Source organism: Echinops telfairi, unplaced genomic scaffold (genome assembly GCF_000313985.2).
Source record: "Echinops telfairi isolate 266 unplaced genomic scaffold, ASM31398v2 ScPeMD7_7468;HRSCAF=8506_0, whole genome shotgun sequence".
Classification (NCBI taxonomy): Eukaryota; Metazoa; Chordata; class Mammalia; order Afrosoricida; family Tenrecidae; genus Echinops; species Echinops telfairi.
The window spans coordinates 11,552,440-11,578,805 of NW_022111369.1; the positions used below are offsets into that span (position 1 = coordinate 11,552,440).

General features: G+C 39.5%; 1 protein-coding gene across 2 annotated transcripts in view; it reads right to left on the reverse strand.

The window, feature by feature from the left end:
• Positions 1-26,366, reverse strand: part of TET2 (tet methylcytosine dioxygenase 2) — a 66,333-nt gene that overhangs the window by 13,273 nt on the left and 26,694 nt on the right. Inside the window, exons 2-7 of one of the 2 annotated variants that reach the window (XM_004703292.2) lie at positions 19,848-23,308; positions 17,945-18,035; positions 16,482-16,575; positions 15,615-15,823; positions 5,464-5,614; positions 4,518-4,607 (exon numbers count right to left, since the gene is read on the reverse strand). In XM_004703292.2, the coding sequence (XP_004703349.1) occupies positions 4,518-4,607; positions 5,464-5,614; positions 15,615-15,823; positions 16,482-16,575; positions 17,945-18,035; positions 19,848-23,262 (4,050 nt within the window). In that variant the 5' untranslated portion in view covers positions 23,263-23,308. Of the gene's footprint in view, positions 1-4,517; positions 4,608-5,463; positions 5,615-15,614; positions 15,824-16,481; positions 16,576-17,944; positions 18,036-19,847; positions 23,309-26,366 lie in introns of those variants that run through there. The other variant, XM_045284143.1, reaches the window with a different exon arrangement.

Below are 26,366 nucleotides of genomic sequence, written 5' to 3' on the forward strand. Positions count from 1 at the left end.
ATAATCGTGTATAAGCCACACTTTTAAGCACATCTTTAATGCAGTTTTTGTGGTAAAATTAGCTGATATTCAGGTCGGCTTATACTCGAGTATATATGGTAATCCTAAAGTTCTGCTCTCTCTGTTGACCTTCTTTAAGATATCACAGCCCTGCGTTGTTTTTTTGTTCCAAATCCAAAAGCCATTGCTATGTCGTATCCGCTTTTTCATATTTGTTAAAGGTATACTCCAGTCTCTGTGTCATGGCAAAAGCTACAGTCAATTAATATGGCCCTTCTAACCATAATTCCTTATGATAGGTTGATATAAACTATGTATTCTTAATGGATTCATGATATACTATAACTCTGGCCTTTACTCGTGACTGTAGTCCCTGTATAGAAGGCATTCTCTCCTAAAGGAAAGGAATAGAGTGGGATTCGTTTCTGACCTCAGTAGAACCCTGAATCAAGCCACGCCCCTGGTTTCTTTGAGGCCATCTTGAAGACCCCACCTTAGTGCAGGGATTGAATCAAGTCACGTCCTTTGTTTCCCGGGGCTATACAATGGAACCACCATAGAGCTGCCTCATTTGGAAAGTCAGACCTCTATTTCAGGACTGAGCTTTGGTACAAAGGACTGTGGCATTTGGGTATTTTGGGGCTTTTGTCTCTGGATCCTGCATTTGGCTCTCCTCTGCCAATTAGACTTAACTGCACCCATCAACATGTGAGACATTTCCTTGGAAGTATCATGAGTTTCTGTGGGACACCATAGAAAATCACAGCACCCAGAGTCATGAAGGAATATACTTAAAGGGAGATGAGTAAAAAAATGCAGTTGAATAGCATTTTTAAAGACTTGGATGTTTAGGACATCATTAATCTCCAATTCCTTATAAAGAGTCTAGTATTCATTCTTCTAAAAGAATGGTCACCAGAGATTCACCCAGTACATTTTTATACCTAGCCTTAAATATGGATAAATGGAAAGTGGGGGCAATTACTACTCTGTTTCATGTTGGCGGTTAAAATATTTGGCTTCTAAACAAAAGTTTGCTAATTTGAACTCATAAGAAACTCCATGATAGAAAGATGTGGCTGTCTGTTTTCATAAGGATTTACAGCCTTGGAAACCCTAGAAGTGTTTTCTACTCACCCTAAGGGATCCCTATGAGCTGAAATTGATTTCATGGAAATAAGTTAGTGTTATTATTTTGGCTTTGTGCTCTAATTAACTTTGAATAAAAATGAATACAAAATGCAGCATCTTGGTAAATAGAATTGTACCGTTTTATAATATTATATAGGTATATATAAGGGAATTTCTGGGAATCCATTATGGTGACTAAAACATAATTCTAAATGCATAGATTTCTAATAGTTTAAAGTTGTGTTGTCCAATGTAGAGCCAATAAGTGGCTATTTTAATTCAAATTAATTCAACATGTTAAAGTTATAGTTCATTAACATAATTGCTTTAATCATGCATGTGTTCAATAACCACTGTGGCTCCTGGCTACCATATTGAACGGCATAGAATTTCTTGAACAGCCTAAAATATTGCCACTATGTATAATGAGTCACAAATAACTTGAGATTTGAATCTGCTAGTTTAAAGATATGACCATCATAGAAAAACAGCACTGGGTATGAAGAAACTAAGTTTTTAAAAACAAGAGGAGCACCTAGATTAGTCTATAAAGTCTATATAAGGTTCAAAGCACTACACAGTAATGCTTGGCTGTTTCGTCCCTTTCCCTCCATTAAAACCTACTGTCATTGAGCACATTCGGATTCCTAAAGACACTACAGAGCAGGAGAGAACTGCCTCTGTGGGTTTCTGAGACTCTAACTCTTTACAGGAGAAAGCCTTGTCTTTCTCCTTTGGTGCAGGTCGCGGTTTTGTACTACTGACTTTAAGGTTACCAGCCCAACGGATGACCACTATACCTCCAGGGTTCCTTCCCTCAATTAAATATATATATACCACTTTACAGGTAGGGGCTAAATGTAACATCTTAGCAACATACACTCAATTCATTTTCTTCCCATAGTGGGTGTAGTCCAATGTCTCTCTTCCCCAGAATTAATCCTTAAATAACAGTTTTAAAACATGCTTTAAACCTTTCTGAAATATTCATGGAAATAGTGATCTAAAATATTAATTTCATGAATAGCACTAGAATTTACAGTAACTTCATAGATATCCCACACATTTTAAAAAGAAGTTATGAAATGACAAGATGTATAAACTGGCTATAATTAAATTAGTCCCTCCTGCTGCCTCAAGGACTCCCTCATTTGTGCAAATGGTCAATATGCTTACCTGCTCATCAAGGGTTGGCTGGTTGAGTCCGATGACAAGCACCTCTCATGAAAGGCCTGGGGGTCTACTTTTTAAAATCCGCCACTGAAACCCTAGGGAACTCAATTCTATTCTGATACATGAGGTCCCTGAGTTGGAATCAATTTGGGAGAACTCAATGCTAATTCCCTTAAAAGGTGGTTGTGTGTACCCGTGCACTCATGCATGCACAGGTGTGCATTAAACGCCACAAAGGAAGAGAATACCAAAATAATTATTTAGGTTTTTTCCTCTATCTTTCTGCTTTATAAACTAACTTAAGTCTTTAATGTTGTCACATAAATGACAATGTTTGCCAGGTTACCATCCTTTACACCTTTCTACCCCTATACCTGCTGTACACTGCTTTGGATAGCCACCTATAAATTCTAGATCATTCTTCCATCTATTGTTTTCCTCTTCCACCAAAAACTTTATAACCTCTTTTCTATACCATTTAATACTAATCTCAGCATTTACTAACTAGTTTCTCTTACTTTACCCACCAATAAAATGTTGCTGTGTTTCCGAATATGATCTTTAACTCCTACTCATGTTTACAACCATCACTCCGAAAAACTGCATTGCAACTATGGCTGCATTTGATCATTTGTAAATCAACAGTGCCAGTCCACATTTTTCTCCTGATGACCCATCTAATTATTCTAAAACTATCTCTATCCCAACACATACCAGATAAAAATTCATCTTCCCCAGATGGCTGCCAAAACAAAACACCCATGCCCAGTTAATAGAACCAGGTTTCCAAGATAGAAACAGCTCTGACAGAGATTTCTCTTTGCTCATTCTCACCTCCAATTGGTCATTGCCTTCCATCTCCAATACTTCACACACTTCCTACTGTCAATCACTACTGTTATTTCTTTAGTGCAGAAGCTTAGAATCTTCTGCAGATTGATAGTAATAGCTTCATTCTCTTCATTTAATCTTATACTGTTATATTTCATTTGTCTTCCTAAGTGACATTTTCAAAATACAAATATAATCACTTTACCTCCTTCTCCCAACTACACACTTAATCCACTCAATGGCAGCCTTCTCACTTGCAAGACAGTGTGTGCAAAGCCATGCACATTGTGACATCCCAAGCCACTCATGACCTTAGGTTTCTACTTTATCCTCAGTCCCTTTTGTTCTTCAGAAATGTGCACGGACATCTATCCTATGTTACATCTATCCTATGTTACCATGTAATTGTGTGATTGTTAGTTTATTTTCTCTAAACCAGGAATTCTTTAAAAACATATCATCTGCCTTCATCTTTATGACCCTTGTGAATAAACTAAGTGTCTAATTTGTAATAAGTTTTCAATTGATGCCTTATGCTGTGTCTTTGGGAGTTTGGACTTCTTATAAGGAGGACCCCTTTGTCCTCTTTCTTCCCTATTCACCTTCCTGCTTGCTGCTAGAACCCTGCCAAGATTTCACCAATCTGGGATCCATGCAACTCTGCACCCACAGGCGTGGGCTCCTCCTGCATCATTGCATGTGGCTGCATGAATCTGAAGAGGGACCTATGGAGTAGCACTGGCCTTGTGGGCTTGATCTGGACTGGTCTGGGATGCTGCCTTGATGCATAATTACTACTTGATATAAAACCCTTTCTCATACATATACCAATGTCACTGGATTTGTTTCCCCAGTCAACCCAGCTGAACACAGCTTCCTTCCGTGAGCAAATAACTTAGCTTTTAAAAACGGACATAACTTAGAATGAATATAGAAGGTAGGGAAAAAGCCCTGTGCTTGTTTCATGCAGCCCAAAGCAAGAGAACCTAAAAATATATGACCTATATGGACACGTATATAAACCAAAAATGTAACACACTATGGAAAAATTAAGGGATGGTTAACAATCTATGGTTTCATCACTTAATTTTGATGTAGTGACGACTCCAAAGTGTGCTTATATACCCAAAATGATCCATATGAGAAGATTAGCAGATGGAAGAACTTCCAAGTCTTAAAATCTCGTTTTATTTATGGAGAAACATCAAATACATTCTCTTTTGGATAGTACAATATATAGAAACAGAACAATGTAATGGCTGCAACATTAACGAAGGAAAGTAAGAAAAGTACAGAAAGCTACTGCCTCCAAGTGTGTGTGCAAATAGGGAGATCATTAATCAATAAATAAACAGTTCTAACCAATAAATATTTAACCTTACCTGATTATCATAAGCATCAGGTGCAAGTTTCTTATAGATTGGTGCCATAATAGTACACAGGCCTTGCAAATGATCCTCCAGTTTTCCTTCCTATTTAAAATGAATAATTATTTACATTAAATTCTAATCCTGTTCTACATATGAGAAGCTATCAGTTAACTGTTCTCTGTATATTCTAGATCCAAAATACAATACATAGTAACTCTCCCATTAAATGACTAAAGTATTTTAAAAACACAACTGTATCTAAATGAAAAGCATGTATATGCAGATATTTAGCATTTTATAAACACACGTCTACAGTGGGGATTGAGTATAAGTCATAATAAAGATGTAAGATTCTCTGGGTTGAGTTAGAAGATGGAAGCCAAGAGGTCTTAAAGAGGTCACACTCTCTGTCCAGTTTGCTGCCTAGAAGATGGGCTCCTGAAAGAATGTGCTTCTTCCCCCCCCCCACCCCCACCCACCCCCCATGGGGGATGCTTCATTTTACAGATCTGTATCAGAATTTCATTTTGAAAACAAGTTAAAGTTTTAAATAGATGAAATCATTATAGTACAACTAAAAATGTTTGGATGGTTCATACATGGGTAAAATTCTTAGAGATGAAGCATGGGATCTACTAACATTATGACAAAGAATAAACAAGAGATGTCACTGATAGAGCACTCACATGCTGCTTAGAACTCATTGTGGTACTACAGTTATTAGGTAAGCGAATTCCAAAATGATAATATTTTACATGTCTAAAACCTTGTTGATTCATGTCTGAGATCAAATTAACCCAGGTTAATGGGAGCCTAATAGACTATCTGCACAGGGATGTAGGGTGGCTATGGGTTAGAACTGACTCCATGGCACCGAACAATAACAAAAGGATCTGCCACATTGTTAACTTTGCCCAGGCTTTATGACAAGGAATGATACAACAAAAAGTCAACTAACCTCTACTGGGTCATCCCCAATCAGTCTAAACTTCCTCGGGATCTTGCTCCGGGCAAACTTGCATCCATTGTAGTACATGCTCCACGAACAACCAAAGGAAAAGGAGGCACCGCAAGTCTCAGGATCCAGCCCCTGACAGGCACAGGTCTTCCTGAGAAATCAGAGGACCACTTTTGTTTAAGTTTCACTGATATATAAAGCACATATCCTACCATGTAATGGTTTAAACTAGGGGAGGGGAGCAGGCTGTATAAGGCCCAGGAGATCATCACTGCCGGCCAACATCACGTGCCTCACCAAAGAGAGGCAGTTCCAACCATCACATTAGGGGTGAGCTAATCAATACAGCAGGCTCACTTTTAAGTTAATAATTTTGTTTGGCTCATGAATGATGTTGTAAATATCCAAATGATGCTTGGCAGGAAAAGGGTTCCCCACACGCCTGGTTTAAACATATTAAAAAGAGTTGTGAAATCATCACCACAATCAATTTTAGAAAATTTATCTATTTATCTCTAAATTTACCTATTCTGGATTTCATATAAAAGAAAAATATAACCCCCCCCAACAAAATAAAACAGAAAAACATAAATTGCAAAAGAGCAGAAAATAATTAAAACTACAACAAATTTAAAATGGTCAAAAGGAAAATAAATGAAAAGGTATTACATTTTTAACTTAATAATATCTGCATTAATTCACTTTCCAAAGCACTTGGTCTCATAGCTAGGTTATTCACGTCCCCAATTGATGGTCAGAGGGGATTCACCTCAGGCTCCAGCCACATGGTGACCCTACAAATAAATTCGGGGCCTTCACGTTCATCCATAGCTTTCTATGAAGTAGGTACTCAGAATTTAAACGCTAATACAAAGGACCACTTTTCTGGGTATAAATAGAATTATTTAGGTTGCCAACTTTACGTCATAAGTATCTGCAAGTACTAAAACCAAACTAACTGCCATCAAGTTGATTTTGATTCATCATACAGTGCTTATGCATTAGGCTGCTAACTGCAAGGTCAGCAGAACAAAGCCACAAGCCGGCTCATGGAAGAAGGATGGGGTTTTCTACTCCCGTAAAGTGTTGGAAACTCATAGAGGCAGTTCTTGCCTGCCCTATAATATCTGCATGCAATAATTAGTATAAAACTTTTTTTTTTAAAGCCAGTCAGTGTTTTGTTTTTTTCCCCATGTAGGTATTCCAGATTGACACAGTGAAGGGGCTTCAAAAACTTCATTTGGGGGGGGGGGGAAAGGAATTAAGAGGCACTAGAATTTTACCATGAACTTTTAAAACCTTCTCGTATACTATTGTATCAATCAGTTAAAGAACTATTTCAATTGACTTTAAACTATATTATTTTATTGCAGTATAATATACAGGCATAAAAGAATACATTAATTACACAGATTAATACATATTCACAAATTCAACATATCGATGTCACTAGCAACCAAACAAAGAAGGAAAATATTTAATAGTATACTAGAACTTCCTGTTATTTCTTTTGAGGAATTGTTCTGTAAAAGTAACTTCTATCACTAATAAAAGCCTAGATGTTAGACTTGATAGCTAGTAAGACTTAATACTTTTAAATATGATCAAGTAAACAAAAGAACTCATGTCTAAAAACTAGAGTATGAAAACAATATCACATAAAATAGAGTATTTATAGAGACATTTTAATAAGGAAATAATATTATTTCTGGGGCTAAAAAATACTATTAAAGTTTTTTCAAAATTGATAAGATGGTTCCAACAACAAATCTGAGCATAAAAAGAAAAGAAGGAAATCAATTAAGATTATCCAATTTGAGGAATAGAAAAAAAAAAAGAAAAGAGATTTGGGTACCCAAGGGATCTGACTAAACATTCCAACAAATGTTTAATGGAATTCTCAAAAGGAAAAGAGAGCACAGAGGTAAAAGAACATCCGTCCTATGTAATATTTTAATGAAACTCGAAAATAATTTTATTTATCCTTTTTCTTTTATTTTTTTATTTATCCTTTTTCTTTTGTTTTTTGCTTCCTTTTAATTATATAAGGAATTTGATTGATTTTGTAATCCAAAAATCCCTTAAGTCTATGCACAGTGGACGGATACCAAATATTTATATAACTAACACCAATTGTTTATAAATATTTCAAAGGGGGGGGGTACATTTCTCATTATATGAGACATTAAGACTACAAACCAATATCCCTTCTGAATATATATAAATATCCTTAAGAAAATGTTAGCAAATAAAATCTAGCAACAAATATATTTATTATGTACTATGACCAAGTGGAAATTACCTCTGAAATGCAATTTTGGTTTAATACATGAAAATCAAGACAATGCACCATACTAATAGAATTTTTTTAAGAGTACAAAAAGTAACCCTTATTAGTCTAGAGAAACACTTCCATGGACAAAAAACCAAAACACTCTTGCTGATGCCAAGAGTGAATGCTCCCCCTTAACTAATGAACATGACAAGAAAGCTCACTCTTGCCAATTCTCCTCTACTTTTTTTCTTCAACTTTTAATGAAGTTTCTAGCCAGGAAAATTAGGTGAGGGGGGGGAAAATTGAAGGCATTAAAATTGGGAGAAAAAAAGTACCTCGATTTACATAGCACAATTTGTATATAGAAAATTCTAAGGAATCATTTACCTATATATTTGTGTAGAAGTTGAGCTTTTCAGCACTTTTTAAATGCTGTTTTGTGGTAAATTAGGTGCCTTGGCTAATATTCAGGTCGGCTTATACTTTGAGTATATATGGTACCTATGGGACGATTGCAGGGAAAATGAAGCACCTTAGAAGGGTTGGGCATTTGGGCTATCTTAAATTTCCAACTCCTTTGAATTAGTCTGGTAGTAATTTTTACAAAAGAAATCATTAAACTATGGATGACAGTGAGTCAAAAAGTATTGCTATAATAATCAGATACCTTTATTAAACAAAACAATGTGAAGCTACTATTTGTAGACAGCCTCCATCTAATCTACACACCTCTGAAGGTGCTTCCATTTCTCTAAGCCCCTCTGATTCACATCACATCAAAATGGCAGCCTTGGCTTCCTTGCGGGACCCAGATTATGTTCCTTTTAAAAGTTCTTTGAGTTTGGGGAACTAAAAAATCTAAAACAGCAAGATCGGGGCTGTAAAGTAGATGTAAGGTTTCCCTGTATTATCACAATGGAAGAAAATTCAATAAAAAGTATCTAGCCTTTTGCCAGTAATGCAGTTTTCTTCAAACTTCTCCATCAGAAATGTGTATTACTTGAGAACTTGTCTGTAGTCATCAAGTGATCACAGGTACCCTCTCAAACACATTTTGTTTGAAATAAACCCACTGGCTGTGAGTGTGTGGCGCGCCATGATTGTATACTAGTTAGTACTCTGCATTGTGAAATAAACCCGTGCATGTATGAACTGGAGTCTTAATAGCAATAGTTCTGTGTGCGTGATTGTCACACAGACAAAGCAAGGGATGAGGTAATGATCGACGTTTTCAGGATAAACCTGGAAAATTAAAAGACGGTAAAGATGGTAGAGGCCACATAGCGAATTCCATTCATTTGGAAGGGCTCAAAACACACATATGCAGAAAGACATTAAGAAGAAAGTGGCTGGGAACTGATTACAAAAATCTACGTATAGCCTCCTCCCTGGGGAGACGGACAGCAGAGAAGAGGGTGGGAGAGATGTTGGACAGTGTAACGTATGAAAAAATAATAATTTATGAATTATGATGGGTTCCTGAAGAAGGGGGGAGTGGGGAAGGAGAGGAGAGTGGGGAGGGAGGGGGGAAATGAGCAGCGATATTAAGGGCTCAAGTACAAGGCAAATGTTTTGAGAATGATGATGTACATATGTGCTTGACACAATGGATGGATGGATGGATTGTGATAAGAATTGTATGAGCCCCCAATAAAATGGTAAAAGAAAAAAAGAGAAAGAAATGAACATTTGAAAACCAACAAAATAATAATCAATGGATTATAATAAACAATTAGGTAACAATTTGGTGGGAACTTTGTGATGGGCAGATCAAGTACACAAGCCCTGAACATTTTAATAACACTAAAAATAGGACAAAGCAGACAGGATGTACCTCAGAAAGGGATCACATAATGGAGCGCTCTAGCCAATACATAGCCAGATGAAGGGGATTTTAAAAACTCCTGGGAAAATATCATTATCTTTTCATTCCATTTGCTGTGAACTTCTTTAAGTCGTCTCATATACAACCTGAAATTTATTAGATATGACGAGTGCACAAGTTACAGGAAACAGAGGAACATGCTAAACAATATAACAGGACGCTATCAGCCAAAGTCAATGTGGAATCATTTTCAGAGAAATATCGTAGGTGTTTTTAAATTAATAAATTAATAGAAAAGGGAGGGAGAATTATTATAGACTAAAGAGAATAATGGACCATATAATTTATCTTCCAAACTGGAATACTTCAGAATAAATGGATGTTCTATTAATAATTATGACAAGACAATAGCCTAATCCAGTGTCTGAAAAGATTCAAACAAATGCGTGCTGGGGGCTTTCTTTTCCGACAAAAACAGTTAAGAAAAATAATTAACTTTTTTTGTTACTGTTTATGAAACACTCTAATTAAGGAATTTGAACATGGTCTAAATATTAAGTTACATTGAGGATTATCAATTTTATGAAGTATGATAATGACACTGTGGTTGTGTTTTGAAAGAAGTCTTATCTGCTAACATAGTATACTGAATTTACAGGTTGAGATCCTAGGGGACATGTGTTTTGCTTTTACCTCTACCTCCTAGAGGTAGGTGTGGGGCGAGGGACTGGCATGTGAATATATGAAACAATATTAGTAAAATGTCCCCAATGGTTGTGGAGGTTTGCTTACTTTACAGGAATTTGGAATATTATACTATTTTTTTGGTATCTTTGAAAATTTCTCCATAACATACTGTTTTCTTAAAAAGTCTAAAATAAAAAAAAACAAAACCAAAAAAGTCTAAAATCACCCACCATGACAAAAGGCATCTCTTACTTTCGCTTCCCTATGGTGATAGATGTGCTCCCACAAGTCTTACCAAAGGGGGAAAAAACCCCTTCTAGTCATAAAATGAAAACCTCAAAGAGAAATCTCTTAGGGAAAACAGCTGGGTTAGCTTAAAGGAAACATTAAAATCAGTTGCCTTTTTTAAAAACTTTCCCCACGAACGATGCTGTCATCGTTCAATTATTTTCTGGACTCCCAGCGAGCAGCATGGGTATGGTCTGAGCAGTGGTGGAGATTTGTGAGAAGGCAGTAATGAAGTTTTCACAGCTTTGAACATTAAATTATGAGTCAGCAGCTCTAATCTGAGATTGTTCTCTGTTCTTGGCAAAACACCCAAGTTCTAATTTCTGCCAGACATATAATTAAAAAATTTTATGTGGAAGAAGAAACTTCAAAAACTATACCTGATTAAATATGTAGCTCTTAAGTTTTGTTTGCTTGTTTTTCAGAATTTTTATGAGTGTCACAAGCTAATTACTAATTTTTACCTTGAAGCTCTAACATAGGAAAGACAAAAATATAATAAATGAACAGGAACAGTGGTTGAAAAATATAGCCGTGTGATAGAAATGGAGCAGGAGGTTGTATGCCCGAATTTGCCCTGGCAGAAGGTGCATGAGTCAAATGGACTACATCTGAGGGAAGAGATGATCTAGAAGCCAACCACCTGGCTTTAGTTTCTTTGGGGAGGTGGTCTGCAGAGTAGCCATCAGCCTTGAGACTCATTTTAAAATAACTATTCCCTTAAGAGGCAATTGTGTTTATCTGCCTAATTGAGACAAGCACAGGGCTGGGGTCACAGAACCGGCTGAGCCCTGACCTGGCCTGTCTAGCATGTGCAGAAGTGCTCGGTGTGTCCTCAAACATTTTTGATGTTCACAGACAAAATCGAAACCTTCATCAGAGTCCTGGGTGTGGGCAAGACTCCGTCTTTGTGACGCAAACTGGCCCCATTCCCACTGTGTGCTTAGAAGATTGGGCAGCAAGCCCAGTGTCAGAAACCAAAGAGATGTTCCTTGTCGCCCTAAAAGACCACTGGATTAGTAAGTAGTACTCATTGAGAGCTTTCGTCTCTTAAGCTGACCCTTAACTTTACCAGGGACTGTTCTCTCCTCCTAAGATGTCAAAACTACAGGAGACAAAGGCTTACCATCCTCACTTCTAAAGAACCCTCTGTTGTGCTTCTTCCCCAAATATATTTTTCTTTCAACTAGCAGTTCATGGCACTTTCAACATTCTTCACAACACCATAAGGAGGTATCCATTCTTCTTCGGTCATTATTCATTGTTCAGCTTTTACACAAATGCGAGACAACTGAAAGCCCCATGGCTTGAGTCCTTAAAGTGACATTTTGTTTGAGAATACTTTAAAAGGTGTCATGTTTGTTTGTTTTTTTTAATTAAAAGATCACTTTATTGGGGGCTCTTAAGAGCTCTAACAATTCATACATCAATTGTATCAAGCATATTTGTACATGTTGCCATCATTATTTTCTAGACATTTACTTTCTATTGAGCCCTTGGTATTAGGTCCTTCCCCACCCCCAACTGTTGCGACCCCTTCATAAATTATGTATTATTACTTTCATATCTTAAATTTGACCACGGTCTCCCTTCCCAGATGACTCCTACTGTCCGTTCCCCTGGAGGCCATGGTGGTGGGGTTATGTGTGATTGGTTCTCCTTTCCTCCCCTCCTCTTCCCTCTCCCTTTCCTGGTATCGCTGCTCCCATTCTTGTTCCTGGATTTCATGTGTCCTGGGCTCTTATCTCTTATCTGAGTCTGTGTAAATGCTCCTGTCTAGCCTGCAGTGAAAGGCAGGAGTGAGGTCATGACAATGGAGGGTGAGGAAGCCTCAAGAACTCAGAGGAATATTGTGTTTCATCAGTGCTTTACTGTACCCTGATTTACTCATCCCTTTCCTGTGACCCTTCTGTGAGGGGATGCCCCATTGATGGGCTTTGGGGCTCTGCTCCATGCCCCCTCATTCTCAATATGGTTTTTTGTTTGTTTTGGGTCTTCAGACCTGTTGCCTGATCCCGACACGACATCGTGATCACACAAGTTGGTGTGCTTCTTCCATGTGTGCTTGTTGTTTCTCTGCTAGATGGCTGCTTGCTTAACTTCAAGCCTTTAAGACCCCAGAGGCTCTTTTGCTAGCTGGGCACCATCTGCTTTTTTCACATTTGCTTACAAGCCCGTTTTTTTTTGTCTTCAGCAATTGTGACGGGAGGGTGAGCATCACAGAATGCCAGGTTGTTAGAACAAGCTGCTCTTGCATTAAGGGAGGGTCATGAGCAGAGGCCCGCAGTCCATCCACTACCTCAGTGTATTGCCATATAAATAAATGTACATATGCCAATACCTCTATTTTATGAACGAATGTGCTTACATATGTACACACCTATGCTTGTATCTCGATCCATACGTTTGCTTCCTAGACCCTTCCTGTTTCCTTTTACTTTCCTTCTGCCCCACCATAATGCTTGGCCTGCTTTCACCTTAGCAATTTTTCTCAGCTAGACCACTGTTGCTCCAACATGCCTGCGGTGTCCCCGCCCCCCACTCGGATCTCTACATCCTCCTTGTTCCCCTATGGCGTTGTTTGCTTGATGCTCCCTTGCCCCATCCCCCCCCTCCCCCCATCCCTTTGGGGCTGTGGGTCCCATTGCTTTCTCCTCAAGCTTGCTTCCCGTGCCAAGCTTATATAATTATGCAATTAAACAGATTTTCCCAGTGCGATCTTTTGTTTTAACTGTTGGTTCCATGGGTATTGTCAATCCAAGTGAAATACAAACCTTGGCTATCTTCACGACTTTCTCAGTTTATGATGACATTTAGCGGTTTATGGAGTTCAGTGGGTTATTTAATAGGGTTCTCTCCTAGCTGCTGCTCCCACCTAATGACTTTTCCTGAGGGGTCTGAGTAAGGAGGATTATAAGCCTGGTAGGACCATATGACTTACATGTGCATAATTGCTAACAGGGTTAACTGTGGTTATCCATCCTGCTGGGCACCAAATAAGCTATCTCAGAAGTAAGGAGGGAAGGCACAACCTAAAGACTAGATAGATGAACCATGAGCAGACTGCCTCATTTGAATCCTGGAATCCCTGTGCACTGAACCCCCTTGATCCATGAAACAGCTGTGACACCAAAGGAGTGGTAGGAGAATCATGAGCCAGAGCATGAGCCAGAGCCATAGAATTCCCAGCCCAGAGAGGAAATAAAGTGGTTTGCCTTTGGGCCAGAGGTTGCCTTTTAGAGCGGAGTATATCCCCAGTCACATAATTGGGGGTGGGGGAGTGCCTGTTTCCAGACCCCTGGAGTGAGAGCTAGAGCTAAATGGCATGGTCTCTTTAGGCACTATTTGTAGCTTTAACAGAGCTTTGCAACACACTTGCACTGCATAGGCCAATGAGCCATGTGCTGAGAGACCAAAGACCAGAGAGAGGCCTGCCTGCAAGCACAGCTGAGAAGAGGCTGTCCTGTCTGAATAACTACATCCTGGTCTATGGTAACTTGCTAGCTTCCTTACTAAATAGTGTGTCTTGTGGCCATTTCAATGAAATAGTTGGCCTTGTTAAGAGAATAAAGAGAGCAGTGGGAGGGAGAGTGGTGGTCAGAAATATTAGGAAGGTTGGGGGTTTGAGGATGCCCTCAACTTCACAGAAATCACCTTAGGCTATGTTGATGTGGAGTTTGATTTTTCCTTTCCCCATGTGAAGCTGGGAGGCCAGATGCCACATCCCAGGTCATTCCACTTTTTTAAGCCAGATTAAGAGACCGGCAAGCCCAAAACCCATAGTTTTCTTGATGTTGAAGTGTAATTCATGCTTGTGTTAGATAGGGTTCTCTAGAGAAACAAAACCAGGTCACTTACGATGGTAGGTATATATTATGTATATGTGTGTATATACATATATGCCCATATATACACACAAATATATATATATATATATATATATATATATATATATATATATATATATATGGATAGATATATATACAGCATGAAGGAATATAACAGCTAATCAGTCCACACAATGGTACAGGGGGCTCAGTTCAATTCACTTCCATGAAACAGCTAAGTCCTTCAACTCATAGGGGCTGCTCGATCCAAGATCAAGGAAGCAGACAACTGAGTCCACTCACAGTTCCCTACAGGTTATGTAGGGTTCCGTTGGCCGTGGTGCAGGAGCAGCGCTGCGTTAACCTGTGCCAAAGCGGGCGTGGTCATAAACCTGAACGCCAGCTGAAGGAGAAAAGTGAGTGACAATGGGTTGCGGCAGGCAAGGAGCAACATGACGCTCCCATAAACTCAGCAAACGATTTTGTAATTTGGAGAAAGCAGAAGACAGGAGATATAAAGATGAAGGAGAAGGCAAAGTACAAATGATTTTACAGTTAATAGTATGATTTCATTAATGATGCTGGATATCAGTGTAGCACTATGAACCTCCTCGTCTTCTTTTGCTGTTAAACAGGAAAAGCACAGGATATTCCCTAAGAGAAATCATATTCAGCCACATATCCTCACCCTCCTCTTGCAAATTTGATATTCTGGGAATAATACACATCACAGCTATTAATTTCTCTATTATGAAGTAGCAGTAAAAAAGGAAGCAATTTTGATTACTATTGTGAACAGGGTTCAACTGAAGCAAAAATCAGTTCTATAGAATGCTAATTTGAGGAGACTGCAAGAGGCTGATTGGAAAAAATCCATTTTCTTTAAATTCCATTTTTTCATGAACTTTTTAAAACTCTGGCTTTGGTTTTTATTTGCGACATAAATACTCCTATGAAAGTTTTTGACTTGAGCATCCCAAAGTTCCTCACAAAACTTCCTTTCTAAGAAGCTACAACATAGATGTGGTATCCAGAAGTCTGAACAGGATAGAGCACACAAGAGTTGTCACTTACAGCAAATGGGCACATATAGTTTCACAAACACATAGGCTTCTAGTAAACTGCTCTTAACTCATGGCTACATTTCCTCAGTGTACCCCCCCCCCAAATTATCTATGTTATCAAATGATCTATGTTATTAAAATAACTTCCTATTGATTGTGGTGCACACATTTTGATCTGCACTTACTCTTCATTCAGGGAGCACCGACGAGTGGTGAGAACGCCGTTTTTCTTCAGGGACTCGGTGAGCTCCAAGTAGAGTGAGTCAGCCAGAGTCCGGGGGATTCCTTCCCAAACCAGGATGAGAATCACAATCACTGCAGCCTTACAGGTGTGGCCCGCTCGTTCCCGCACCAAACACAGCAGCTTCTCCTCATTGCAGCTTCTCCGAATCACCTGTGCATATCACCATTCCACCCAAAGACCCCCCACCCCAACCAAAACAAAACAAGAGTCACTTGCAGCAGATTGAGAGCATAGGTTCGTTACCATTTGTCTATCTGTCTATCGATCTATCATCTATCTTTTTCATATCTAGGACACACACAATTAAGTGGCATCTCCCAGGACCAGCAACTGAATGTCTACCAGATCATAGATGGTACAATGAGGGTGGTGCCCCTTATACTGAAGTCAGAGGTAAATAATGGGTTTTTAAAGCATTCTTTAAAGCCAAAGGTCTTAATTCATGATATAAAAATTCCCTGAAGGTATTAAAAGACTTGACAATTTCCCTTCAATCTAGAGAGAATTAGACTTTAAAACAAGGCATGCGAATGAACTTCTCACCCACCATAAAATCCTTCCCATTAAATAAGTTATGGAGGATTTAAAAACTAATCTGTCTTATTTTCCTAAGAGATTATGACATGGTAAAACAAATATAAATATATTTCCCTGTGAGATTATGACACGATAAAACAGATATAGATATGTTTCCCTGTGTGACATAAATTAAATTACCCTTTGATCTGGGCAATGCCATTCTCAGGGTTGGCTTAATAAAGCAAAATGCCAAGATTAAAGGCCAAAGTCCTTGTCAAGTTACACTTACCCATTTGGCAATAGGGCATCCCTGAGAGCTTTTGCCTTCTTTACCAGTATAGACGACTCTTTCAATCCTAACAGCTTTACCCTTCTCTCCCAACCTTAAAGAAAGTCACAGAAACACACATATACAGTCAGCAAATGAGCACAGTGGCAACCAGAATCTATTTTATTCTATGAACACATCCTGAGAAATAAATGGTTTAATTTATTTTTAAAAACGTGTCTAAGCCAGGGAAGCTGGAAAAGTCTTTAAATCTTGTTTTTCATCAACATTAAAATATACTGGTATGGAATTATTTTGAAAGTTATATGGTGGGTGAACATCGTGGGAAAAATATATTTCTATACAGTTTCACAAAGCATAAAATTTATACCTGAAGTTACTATGTGAAATTCAGTTTTCTAAAATATATACTAATTGCTTTTATTTTCCCCGCTTTAAATTTAATTCTTTTAAAATTTGTGGAATCAACTAATTTTAGTTTCAGCTGTTTCTCAAAGTCTCCATGCTTTTAAAAAATGGGGCTAATAAACAATAGCATCTAGTCACTTTTAATCTATAGGGTCTAATAGAAGAACTTTATTTTTCCTTATGGCCAAGGCACTACTTCAAAGGTGGGGGGGGGCACTTGGGGAAATTCACTGTTTTTACCTGCTGGTTGATTATTTAGTGAATTTCTCTGTGCTATTTTGGAAATGGAGCAAGACTGAGACTGAACACACCTTTTGCTGCTTAGAATATTTCCTAGTGTACACATTCCAGGTAGGCACACTACAGTATCAACTTAATGCCGTAGCTACCTACAGACGAAAAGTCCTCTCGGCACTGCTTATCCCCACATAAGAGTCTTCTACCTGCAGGAGTAGCTGTGACAATTCAGGTAAATACTTGCATCCCTGTGACTCATGGTTATTAAAAAAGTGGGGCTGTGGGTGAGGACAGGAGGAGACAAGTGCCTATAAATAGAATTTGTTTCTACTTCTATTTGGCATATCGTATTTGCTCTATGTTTATAATAAGAATTCCCTTAGAGATAGTGACTCATTTACAATTCCCGGTGAATTTATTCAATGGTTCTGTTTTTGCACCCCCACCCCCCACGCCACGACCCCTTTTTCCCTCTTTTCAGTTCTCTCAAGTGGAAGAGTCAGACTGGGCACTATCTTTGCAGTCAGGACCAGCACCCTTGAGCCTGGCTGGCTGCTGCTGCTTGTTCGTGCCTGGGTTTTCTGGCATCCACCTCAAAGTGGGCAGCTGGTGCCAGCTAGCTGACTATTAGTCCTGTCAAATATTGTGACTCTCCAGTGAATAGCACAGTGTGTAGTGCTGGCAACCCTAGAAGAGCTAAGACTACGAATAATTAGTTGATTTACAATTGTTTACTGCTTTGTGTGTGAAAGCTGGGAAAATTCTGACATATACAAAAGGATAAACGTTAATCTGCCCTGTGCCTTTGCGTTAATTACCTTTCTTCCATGATTTCTCTAATAGCTGCCACATTAGGACCTGCTCCTAGATGGGTATAAAAAGGACCTTCATCTTTTTCAATAATTTGCTCTGTTGAGATAATAGAAGATTATTATTTTAGACCTCAATTATACTAAATATAAAGGCTACATCCACAAAGCGTATACCCCATGTGTACATTAAGGGCCCTAAATGTGATTTAAATTTTTAATATTATTTTTTCTTTAAAATCAGTAAATTGATGGACTGAGCTATTTAGAAAATGTGCAAAAAACTTTAGTATGCATACATGCTAGTTAAACATACATGAAATTACATTTCAGATATGGGATGAGATTGTTTGTTGTAAACCAAATCAGTTGAACTAAACAAAGGGAACTGTGAGGGAAATTGAATGTATTATCTATATGTAGTATCAACTATAATCCAATTTTTCAACCTGGGAGGGGGAAAAGTTAAAGCTAATTTAATTTTTGTCTGCCACTAGCCTGCTAATGTAGTAAACATTTCCTGGGCGATCTCACCCTCAGATCGCACTCCCTTTATTGTCACTTTATTCTTCTCATTTTATTTCTCTACAGAGTATTGTTATTTTGTTTGAAAAATAAAGATATTCCATCCAGACCCACGTTTGTATGCACTTTAGGGAAATTTATGATGAGAGAAACTACTCGAGATGGGGAAGTGAGAATTTCGGGCGATGGCTTTAAGAGACGGTACTGAGGAGAATTATCACTTACCTAATAATAACTATGCTGTGTGTGGCACATTAGCCAAGTGAGGGAGTAAGACTGACCACCCACAAAAGAAGGGCAGGCGGGGTGGATACTCCTTTTCTCTAAGTGTGAGTGGTGTTGGGGTGAGAAGGAATGCATGCTGTAGCTGGCGACCAGCCTCATGAGTTTAACATGTATGCTTGCTCAAATCTGTTCTACTGCGTCCAAGGTGGGCAACTGATGAAGCTCTTCTCCACTCACACATATCTGCATTCATCAGTAAAAACACTCCCTACTCCTACTGATAAATCATATATACAAGTTTAACCAGAATGTGCTTTTAAAAAGATACCAGATTTTAACCAAATGAAACAAAAGAAAAGAGAAAATCAAATAAATAAAAAAGAAATTATTTCCATGAGGGGGGGGGGAGCATGGAGGGGAAAAATGAGGATCTAATGACGGGGGAGGAAATGTTGAGAATGATGAGGGCAATGAATATACGAATGAGCTTTACACAATTGATGTATGTATAGAATGTGATGGGAGTTGTATGAGCCCCTAAAAAAATGATTTAAAAAAAAACAATAAATAAAAAAAAGAAATTATTTCAAGTGTACAAATAAAGGCTAATATTATCAGTATTCAGAGTTGCAGTGTGACAATTTTTCCTAATTCATCTAGACTGAATATTATACTGCTCATACGAAAGTAATATTGCAACTAAGTAATACATTCAACTTTGCCTTGAAAAATACTGAAAATGTTTTAAAAATAAAAGAATAATACTAAGCACCTCCTTTTTGAGTTTGCACACGGACACCATCTTCTCTTTAATAGATGTTTCTTACTGGCTTTCTCTCCAGGAGATGACATATAGACTTAGCTGAATTTTCAAAACACGTGCGCGCGCACACAAACACACACACACACAGTTTTAAGAGGTCTGAATAAAGGGGAGGAGCAGTGCTGTATATAAATGAAGTTCCTTTTTGCACAATAGCACCTATGACTTAAATACGCCCCACCCCCCCCCAAAAAAAAAGAAGAAAGCAAGCAAGCTTCAGATTTTTATGAGCCTTTACAAAGCTGCTGGCAGACTCAAGAAAAGAAAATCCCCCATCTGAAGATAAATTTTCTAATTCTGGATAAACACCATGTGTCCCAATACATTTCTGGCACTTACCTACACATCTGCATGGTGGCAAATCATACTGAGTCTTGACAGGTGTGTCCAATAAATTTTTTATAGGCGTATCTAGCAATTTGGAAGGTGACTCTAAAAAATTATTGAGAACAGAACCAGCTGTTCTTTTGGTTGGTGTCTTTTCTGAAGAATGAGTTGCTTGCTGCTCTGAAGTGGGGGGGTGACTCTCAAGTTCTGCAGCAGTGGTTTGTCTCGATAGCACTGTGATGGGTCCTGACATTTCAACTTTCACCTGCTTTTGTGATCGGAATGCAGGAGCCTTTTGGTCAAATATTGATTTAACCTGAAATTGCTTCAGGTGCTGCTCCATGGTCTCGATGATGCTCTTTTGCTGCACAGTATCATAGCTTATAGCAGGACTCTCTTGCTTAGGTATCTTTTTCCACGTTTTGCTGTCTGGCCGTGCCGAGACGGGACGCATACAGGCATGAGGCTTGGACCCGGGTTCCACTTTAATGGGCCTGTGCATCTGATTAGGGCACGTCTCCGTTTGTGATTGCTGTGCTTGCTGCTGTTCCTGCCTCTGCAAGAGGTGCCACCTTAGAGCAGCATACTTTTGAAGGTCCTTTTGGGGTGGGGTCTGAGTGTGACTTCTTCCTTGGTCAGGCACCGGGAAAGCATTGGCTTGGTTATGCATCAAGTACCTTTGTTGAGCAAGTTGTGCAGCTTGTTGACTAGCCACGTCTTGGTTTCTACTCTTATATCCCTGTAGAGCAGAAGCATGTTGAAGCCTCTGCTCGTGTTCTTGAAAGCACCTTTGAAAAGCATCCTGCGTTAGGGTCACATTATTTGGAAAGTATTGAGTGTGGTATATGTTTTGAGTCTTGTTTCCTGCATAAAGCTCAGTTTTTATGGTCTGCTCTTTCTTCTCTGGAACTACATGTGCATTGTTCACACAGGAAAGCTGTACGCTGCTGGCATTTGATGTGAGAATCTGACCATAAGGGGAATTTCTACTCGTCATATTCTGCCCTTGCTCCAGTGTTGGTTGGGTGTTATGAGTCTGGAATTCACTTGATTTCAAATACTGATTTTCACCATGAAAGCCCTCTTCTACTTTCATCTGGCCAAAGAACACGCTTTCTCTTTGCTGCTCATTGCTGCTTTGTGGATGTGAAAAGGCCTGAGGCATTTGTTCTTTAGCCTTCATTTGCATTCTTTGTTGTTGTTGCTGCTGCTGGTTCTGAGGCAGATGTGTATTCTGGGATACCTGTGTTTGTGCTGCCTGCTCGGGTGGCTTAAACTGTGAAAGGTTTGAGTTTGAGAAAGCCTCCGTCTCTGAAGCTTGTTGATTCAAATGCTGTTTTAATGACGTAGGCATGAGTTTCTCCATTTGTGGATCTACTCTTGATTGAAAATTAAGTCTAGGGGTACCCAGTGACATCACGTGAGCTTCAGGTGATGGGTCTGTCTTGGAGAAGGGTACCTGGAGTGAGGGGTTTTGGAACTGGAGATGCTGGTCCACTGTACCTTGAGATGGCCCTTGGTTCTTCTCAGTGTGGTACATTTGTGGCCTTAGCTCTGGCTGTACTATTTTCTGGACATAGGCTTGCCCTGGGAGTCCCTCCGGCATGTTGGAATTTCCAATGTATTGTTTTGAGGTCATCTGATTAGAAGGGTGGGATTCGTAGTAAAGAGGTGGGCCCAGCGATGCCTCATTATATTTTGGATGGGACTCTGCTTGATGAAAATGAGGGGCTTTCAATTCAATCCACCCTGGTTTCAGGAAGGACTGGGTTGGAAGCTCAAGTTCTTGTACTTGCTCCTTGACTTGGCTTTTTAGAATCTCTTGCTCTTTGTGTCCCATCGTCTGCTGGCATTGGCCCTGTGGATCTACACTGCAACCAAGAATTGGTGAGTTGTGTTTGAGATTTTCTGATATTTGTCTTGTTTTGTCCAAACACAATGGAACAGCTGTTGTCCCCGGGGTCCATACATCAGTCTTATTAACACAATTATTCTGGGGCCTTTCCTGAAGAATCAGAGAAGGACTGGCTGCAAGTGTTGATGGGTTAGAACTCTGGGGTGGTGGTGCCTCTTGCTGGCTCTCTACTTTTGCTTCCCCTAAAAGAGTTGTGTCGTTTTGGTTGGGATAGTGATGGTGTTCTAAAGCTCCATCATCCAGAGGGATTTTTCCTTCTGAATGTAGCTGCGAAATCTGAGGAGGGGGAGTGGAAAGAAGCGACTGCAATGGTGGCGGTGTGGTAGTGGCAGAAAAGGAATCCTTAGTAAACACTGAGCTTTGCTTGACATAAGCACCATTCATTTCATTTTGCTTTAAATATCGCTCAGAGCTGCCGTCAGGAGGTTGCACACTGCTGCTGGAACCTGAACAGAATTCATCACCAGATACAAGCTTTGTCGTTCCTTGAATATTGCTGTTTTCGGCAGGAGATGGGCATATCTCAAAATCTGATTTTTGTGGTTGTAGCTGTTCTGGTTTCTGAAAAGGATAGGTACCGAGCACTGCAGGTGCTTTCCCAGCATTACTGGCATCACACGCCATAGTCAACACTGAAGCTGGTGCTGGAGGCAGCTCAGAGTTCAAGGTCTGTAGGGAACTGATCTGTCCTGAGGTATGGGATGGATGAGTGATCTCACATAACAACTCATTAGTAGCCTGGCTGTTAATGGCATTGATGTGAGACGTGGTTTTCTGCACCGCAATGGAAACACAGTTTGGATAATATTGAGACAGTGTTTTTTCCAGGAGTTCACCATGTGTGTTTTCCATGGAAGAGGCAGAAACTGTAGCACCATTCGGCATTAGCACTGTCTTGTTTTTAAGAAGTAATACAATGTTCTTGTCATGGGCGTTGACATTTTCCTCCTCCTGCTTATTTGGAATCTGGAGCCCCGCCTCTTCAGACTCACTGCAGTTGTGTGTTGAAAAACTGACTAAATCTTCAACTGCATTTTCTTGGGTTACAGAGCTCCCAGGTTCTCTCTTATCACTCAAATCAGAGACATCTGACTGACCGCTGCTTTCGCCTGGATTATTTTCTTGGCTTTCCCTGAAGTCATTTCTTTCTCCATTAGGCTTTTGGTCTTGTTTCAATTTCTTGTTCTGATGGAACCCAGAGAGAGACGGCTCGCTAACTGTGCGTTTGATTCCTCCATTTTGCAAACACTTGGAATACCCCCTACCTTCTTGGCTAAAGTCTGGACTCACAGGACTATTTTGGCTCCCTTGCATAGGGGGCATTCCATAGTAACTTTTGAAAGACTGCCACTTGGTGTCTCCGTTTACTTCTGAATGAGGTCTCTCAGTTAATGGTCTTCCATTCTGGAGCTTTAGAGCCAGAGATTCCGTCTGGCAAATGGCAGAAGGAGATGGTATCAGAAATGGACTTAGTCTGTTGCCCTCAACATGGTTGGTTCTGTCTTGTTCCATCAGGATTGCTTCGGGGCCATCCACAAGGCTGCCCTCAGAATGAATTCTACGGAACATGGAAACAAAAAGTAACGTATATTAATCTCGAGACATCTAATAAAACTAAGAACACACTAATAATATATCTGAAAAATAATAGTGAAATAAAGAGGCGAGAAAAGCTAATACATCATACTTCAGTAACAACATGGGATATGATTGTTCTGGCCTTCGCAACAACTCTCAAATACGTATGCTCATGGAGAATTCAAACCAAACCCATGGCCTTTAGTCAACTGTGACTCATAGCCACACTAGAGGACAAGGTAGCGCTGCCAGCTCCTGCGGGTTTGAGACTAAGAAAGCTTTGCCTTTCTCCCCATGGGGAACAGGGATAATAAGAATCAAAGTTATTGTGAGACATTTGCCCTGTGTTAGTAAAAAGCAGCAACCATAATTATCCCTATTGTCTGAATGCCAGCATCTTTCTCCTTTGCACCTCACATATTCCATATCTAAGTCTTACAATTCTGAAACCAGCTGCCATCAATTCAATGCTAACTCAAAATAATGCCATGTGTTTCAAAGTATAACTGTGCTGTGGACATTTTAGAATCGCTGATTTTTCATAAGTACATTGAATTGACCCAAACTTCCAAACTTTTTGGTTAGCTGCCAAGTGCATTACCTGATTGAATCACCCGGGCACTGCCTTATCAAGTTTCCTTCCTATATATTCCTTGAATCAATCATCCTCACTTTATTAGCTCAGATCTGTGTTATCTTGCCTAATTATCTGTATCAATCAATAGCTTTAGAAATGATTCCTCCCAAAGTCCAATGGATCCTTTCCCTTAATCCTTCGAAACCAAAAACCAAACTGACTGCCTTCTTCAAGTCGATGTGGACTCATAACCACCCTATAGGGTGGGGTAGAGTTGCTGAGACTGTCACTCTTTATGGGAGTAGAAAGCCCTGTCTTTCTCCCAAGGAGCTGCTGGTGGTTTTGAACTGCCGACCGAGAGGCTAGCAGCCCAGTGTGTAATCACTATGCCACCAGGGCTCCCCTTCAATCCTTCCACCACCATCACCCCTTTCAATTTGTTACAAATGAAAATATTCTAAAAGGCAAGCCTGGTGTTCTGTCCAGTTTTAAACACTATTTTACATTGCCTACACTCGTGGTCTCAAACCACTTTCATCCAACCACCCCCGAGAGATAAGGCACACTCTCTACAATGCTCCCAGCATTGCCGGGAGGTGTGGAGGTGTGGAAAGTGAATTCTATTAATACCCAAAGTGATTCTTTGATTTCATTTATGGAGGCAGGTTTCCACTTCCACTGAAATTTCTGCCTACTATAAAATGCTTTTTCAAAAAAAAAAAATGCTTTTTCGGTGCAAGTTTCATTTTCTCCTTTCTCCTATTCCTCTCAGTTTATATTCCCCAGAGAACATTAGCAAATCAGTGTCTAATCATAAAAAACTAACTCTTCACATGCTTACAATGCCCTCTTCCTCTCCCTGCCTGCACCTTGGCTCCCATGCGTTCCTCGGACTCTGTGCCATCTCACTCCTTTAGGAAGTTCCTCTTCTGACTACCGCGAACACCACTCACACGTATGCTTGTTATTTATCTTGGACAAAATCTAATACTGAACAGATCACTAATGTGATCTGTTTTCTCCAACAAGAATATGAATGCCTTAAGAAGTGAGACTACTTTTTAAAAGCAATCTTTGTCTGGTGCACAATGAGCAGCCAACAGTTTCACTATGCTGAAACAAATGTGCCTGTCTTACTATCACTTCATCATTCACTTACTCATCTATTCAGTCATTTGAGACCAGTTCTGGTGAAAATTTTAAAGTATAAATACTAGGGGAAACAGCAGGCATTGGATGCACTTGAGAATATAAATATTCCATTACATACGGTGACTACTGTGCACTCATGATATAGTCAGCTCTAATTTCCCAGTGTTCCCAATGTATTTATTTTTAAAACATTAAGGCTTGGGGAGAGGAGGAGAGATCTAGCCTATGTGCCCTTTCTGCTAAACAAAACCAACCCTATGAAAACAGCCAATGTTTACCAACAACGACAAACGACATACAAAAAACTGGGAAGAAGCACTAAAATGATTGCTAAACTCACTGAATCATCCGTGTCCTACAGACATAGGGTTCCCCAAACTGTAAGATTTACATGAGCAGACAGGCTTATCTTTCTCCCAAGGAGCAGTCTGGGGGGTTAGAATCTCTGACTTCCCAGTTGCCAGTTCAATACCTAGCTGACTGGTTGGACATAATTCAATTATATTCTGATCAAACAAGAGAATCAATTGAATAGCTGTTACAGTGAATGAGAACTTAATACAGAGTTTATATGGATATATTGTTCCTGTAGTAAGAAAGCCACAAATTCAGCTGGTACTTTAGAGGGCCGTTTATTAAACCGTAAACAGGACAGAGACAAGAAAGCAAATGCATAGGTGAGGGAGAGCATTAACAGGTGGTTATAATGGTGTTCTCAGGGTTCATGGCTAACTGTAGGCAGTGGACAATAAAAGAAATTCACCACAATATCCGGGTGGTGCAGTTGATCGGGTCATAGGTAGGAATGTGGAAGTGGGGCCAGGGCCAGGACTGGGATAGGTATACTATGGTAGCTGAGAAGCTAAGAGGATTGGTTCTGGGCCCTCCAACCACCTTGGTTGGGTTGTTTCCCCTATTATTTGTACTTTAAACACTTCATCAGAGGACAACCCCCCTAAACTTGTTATATGCCTGCACAGTGAATTAAAAATTCACTGTATACGAAAGTACACACAATTTCAGCCAGCCCTCCGTTTCACCCCTCTTTATAATGAATATGTATATAATTCGCCTATCAATTTCTCAATGTCTGAAAACATCCACATATTTGGAGAGTCACACCGAAAAAACTTGACTCCTTTCTCAGCACTTTGCAATAAAACTATGTTCTTTCTCAAGAGATTGAATTTCTGTGTGCACTGTGTACCTTTTTGGTTTGTTTACACTACACACTCCTAACCCACAGCAGATACCTTCCTCCTCCTCCTATAGATTCTGGGGTTTTGAGGTTGTAAATCTTTTTTTTTTT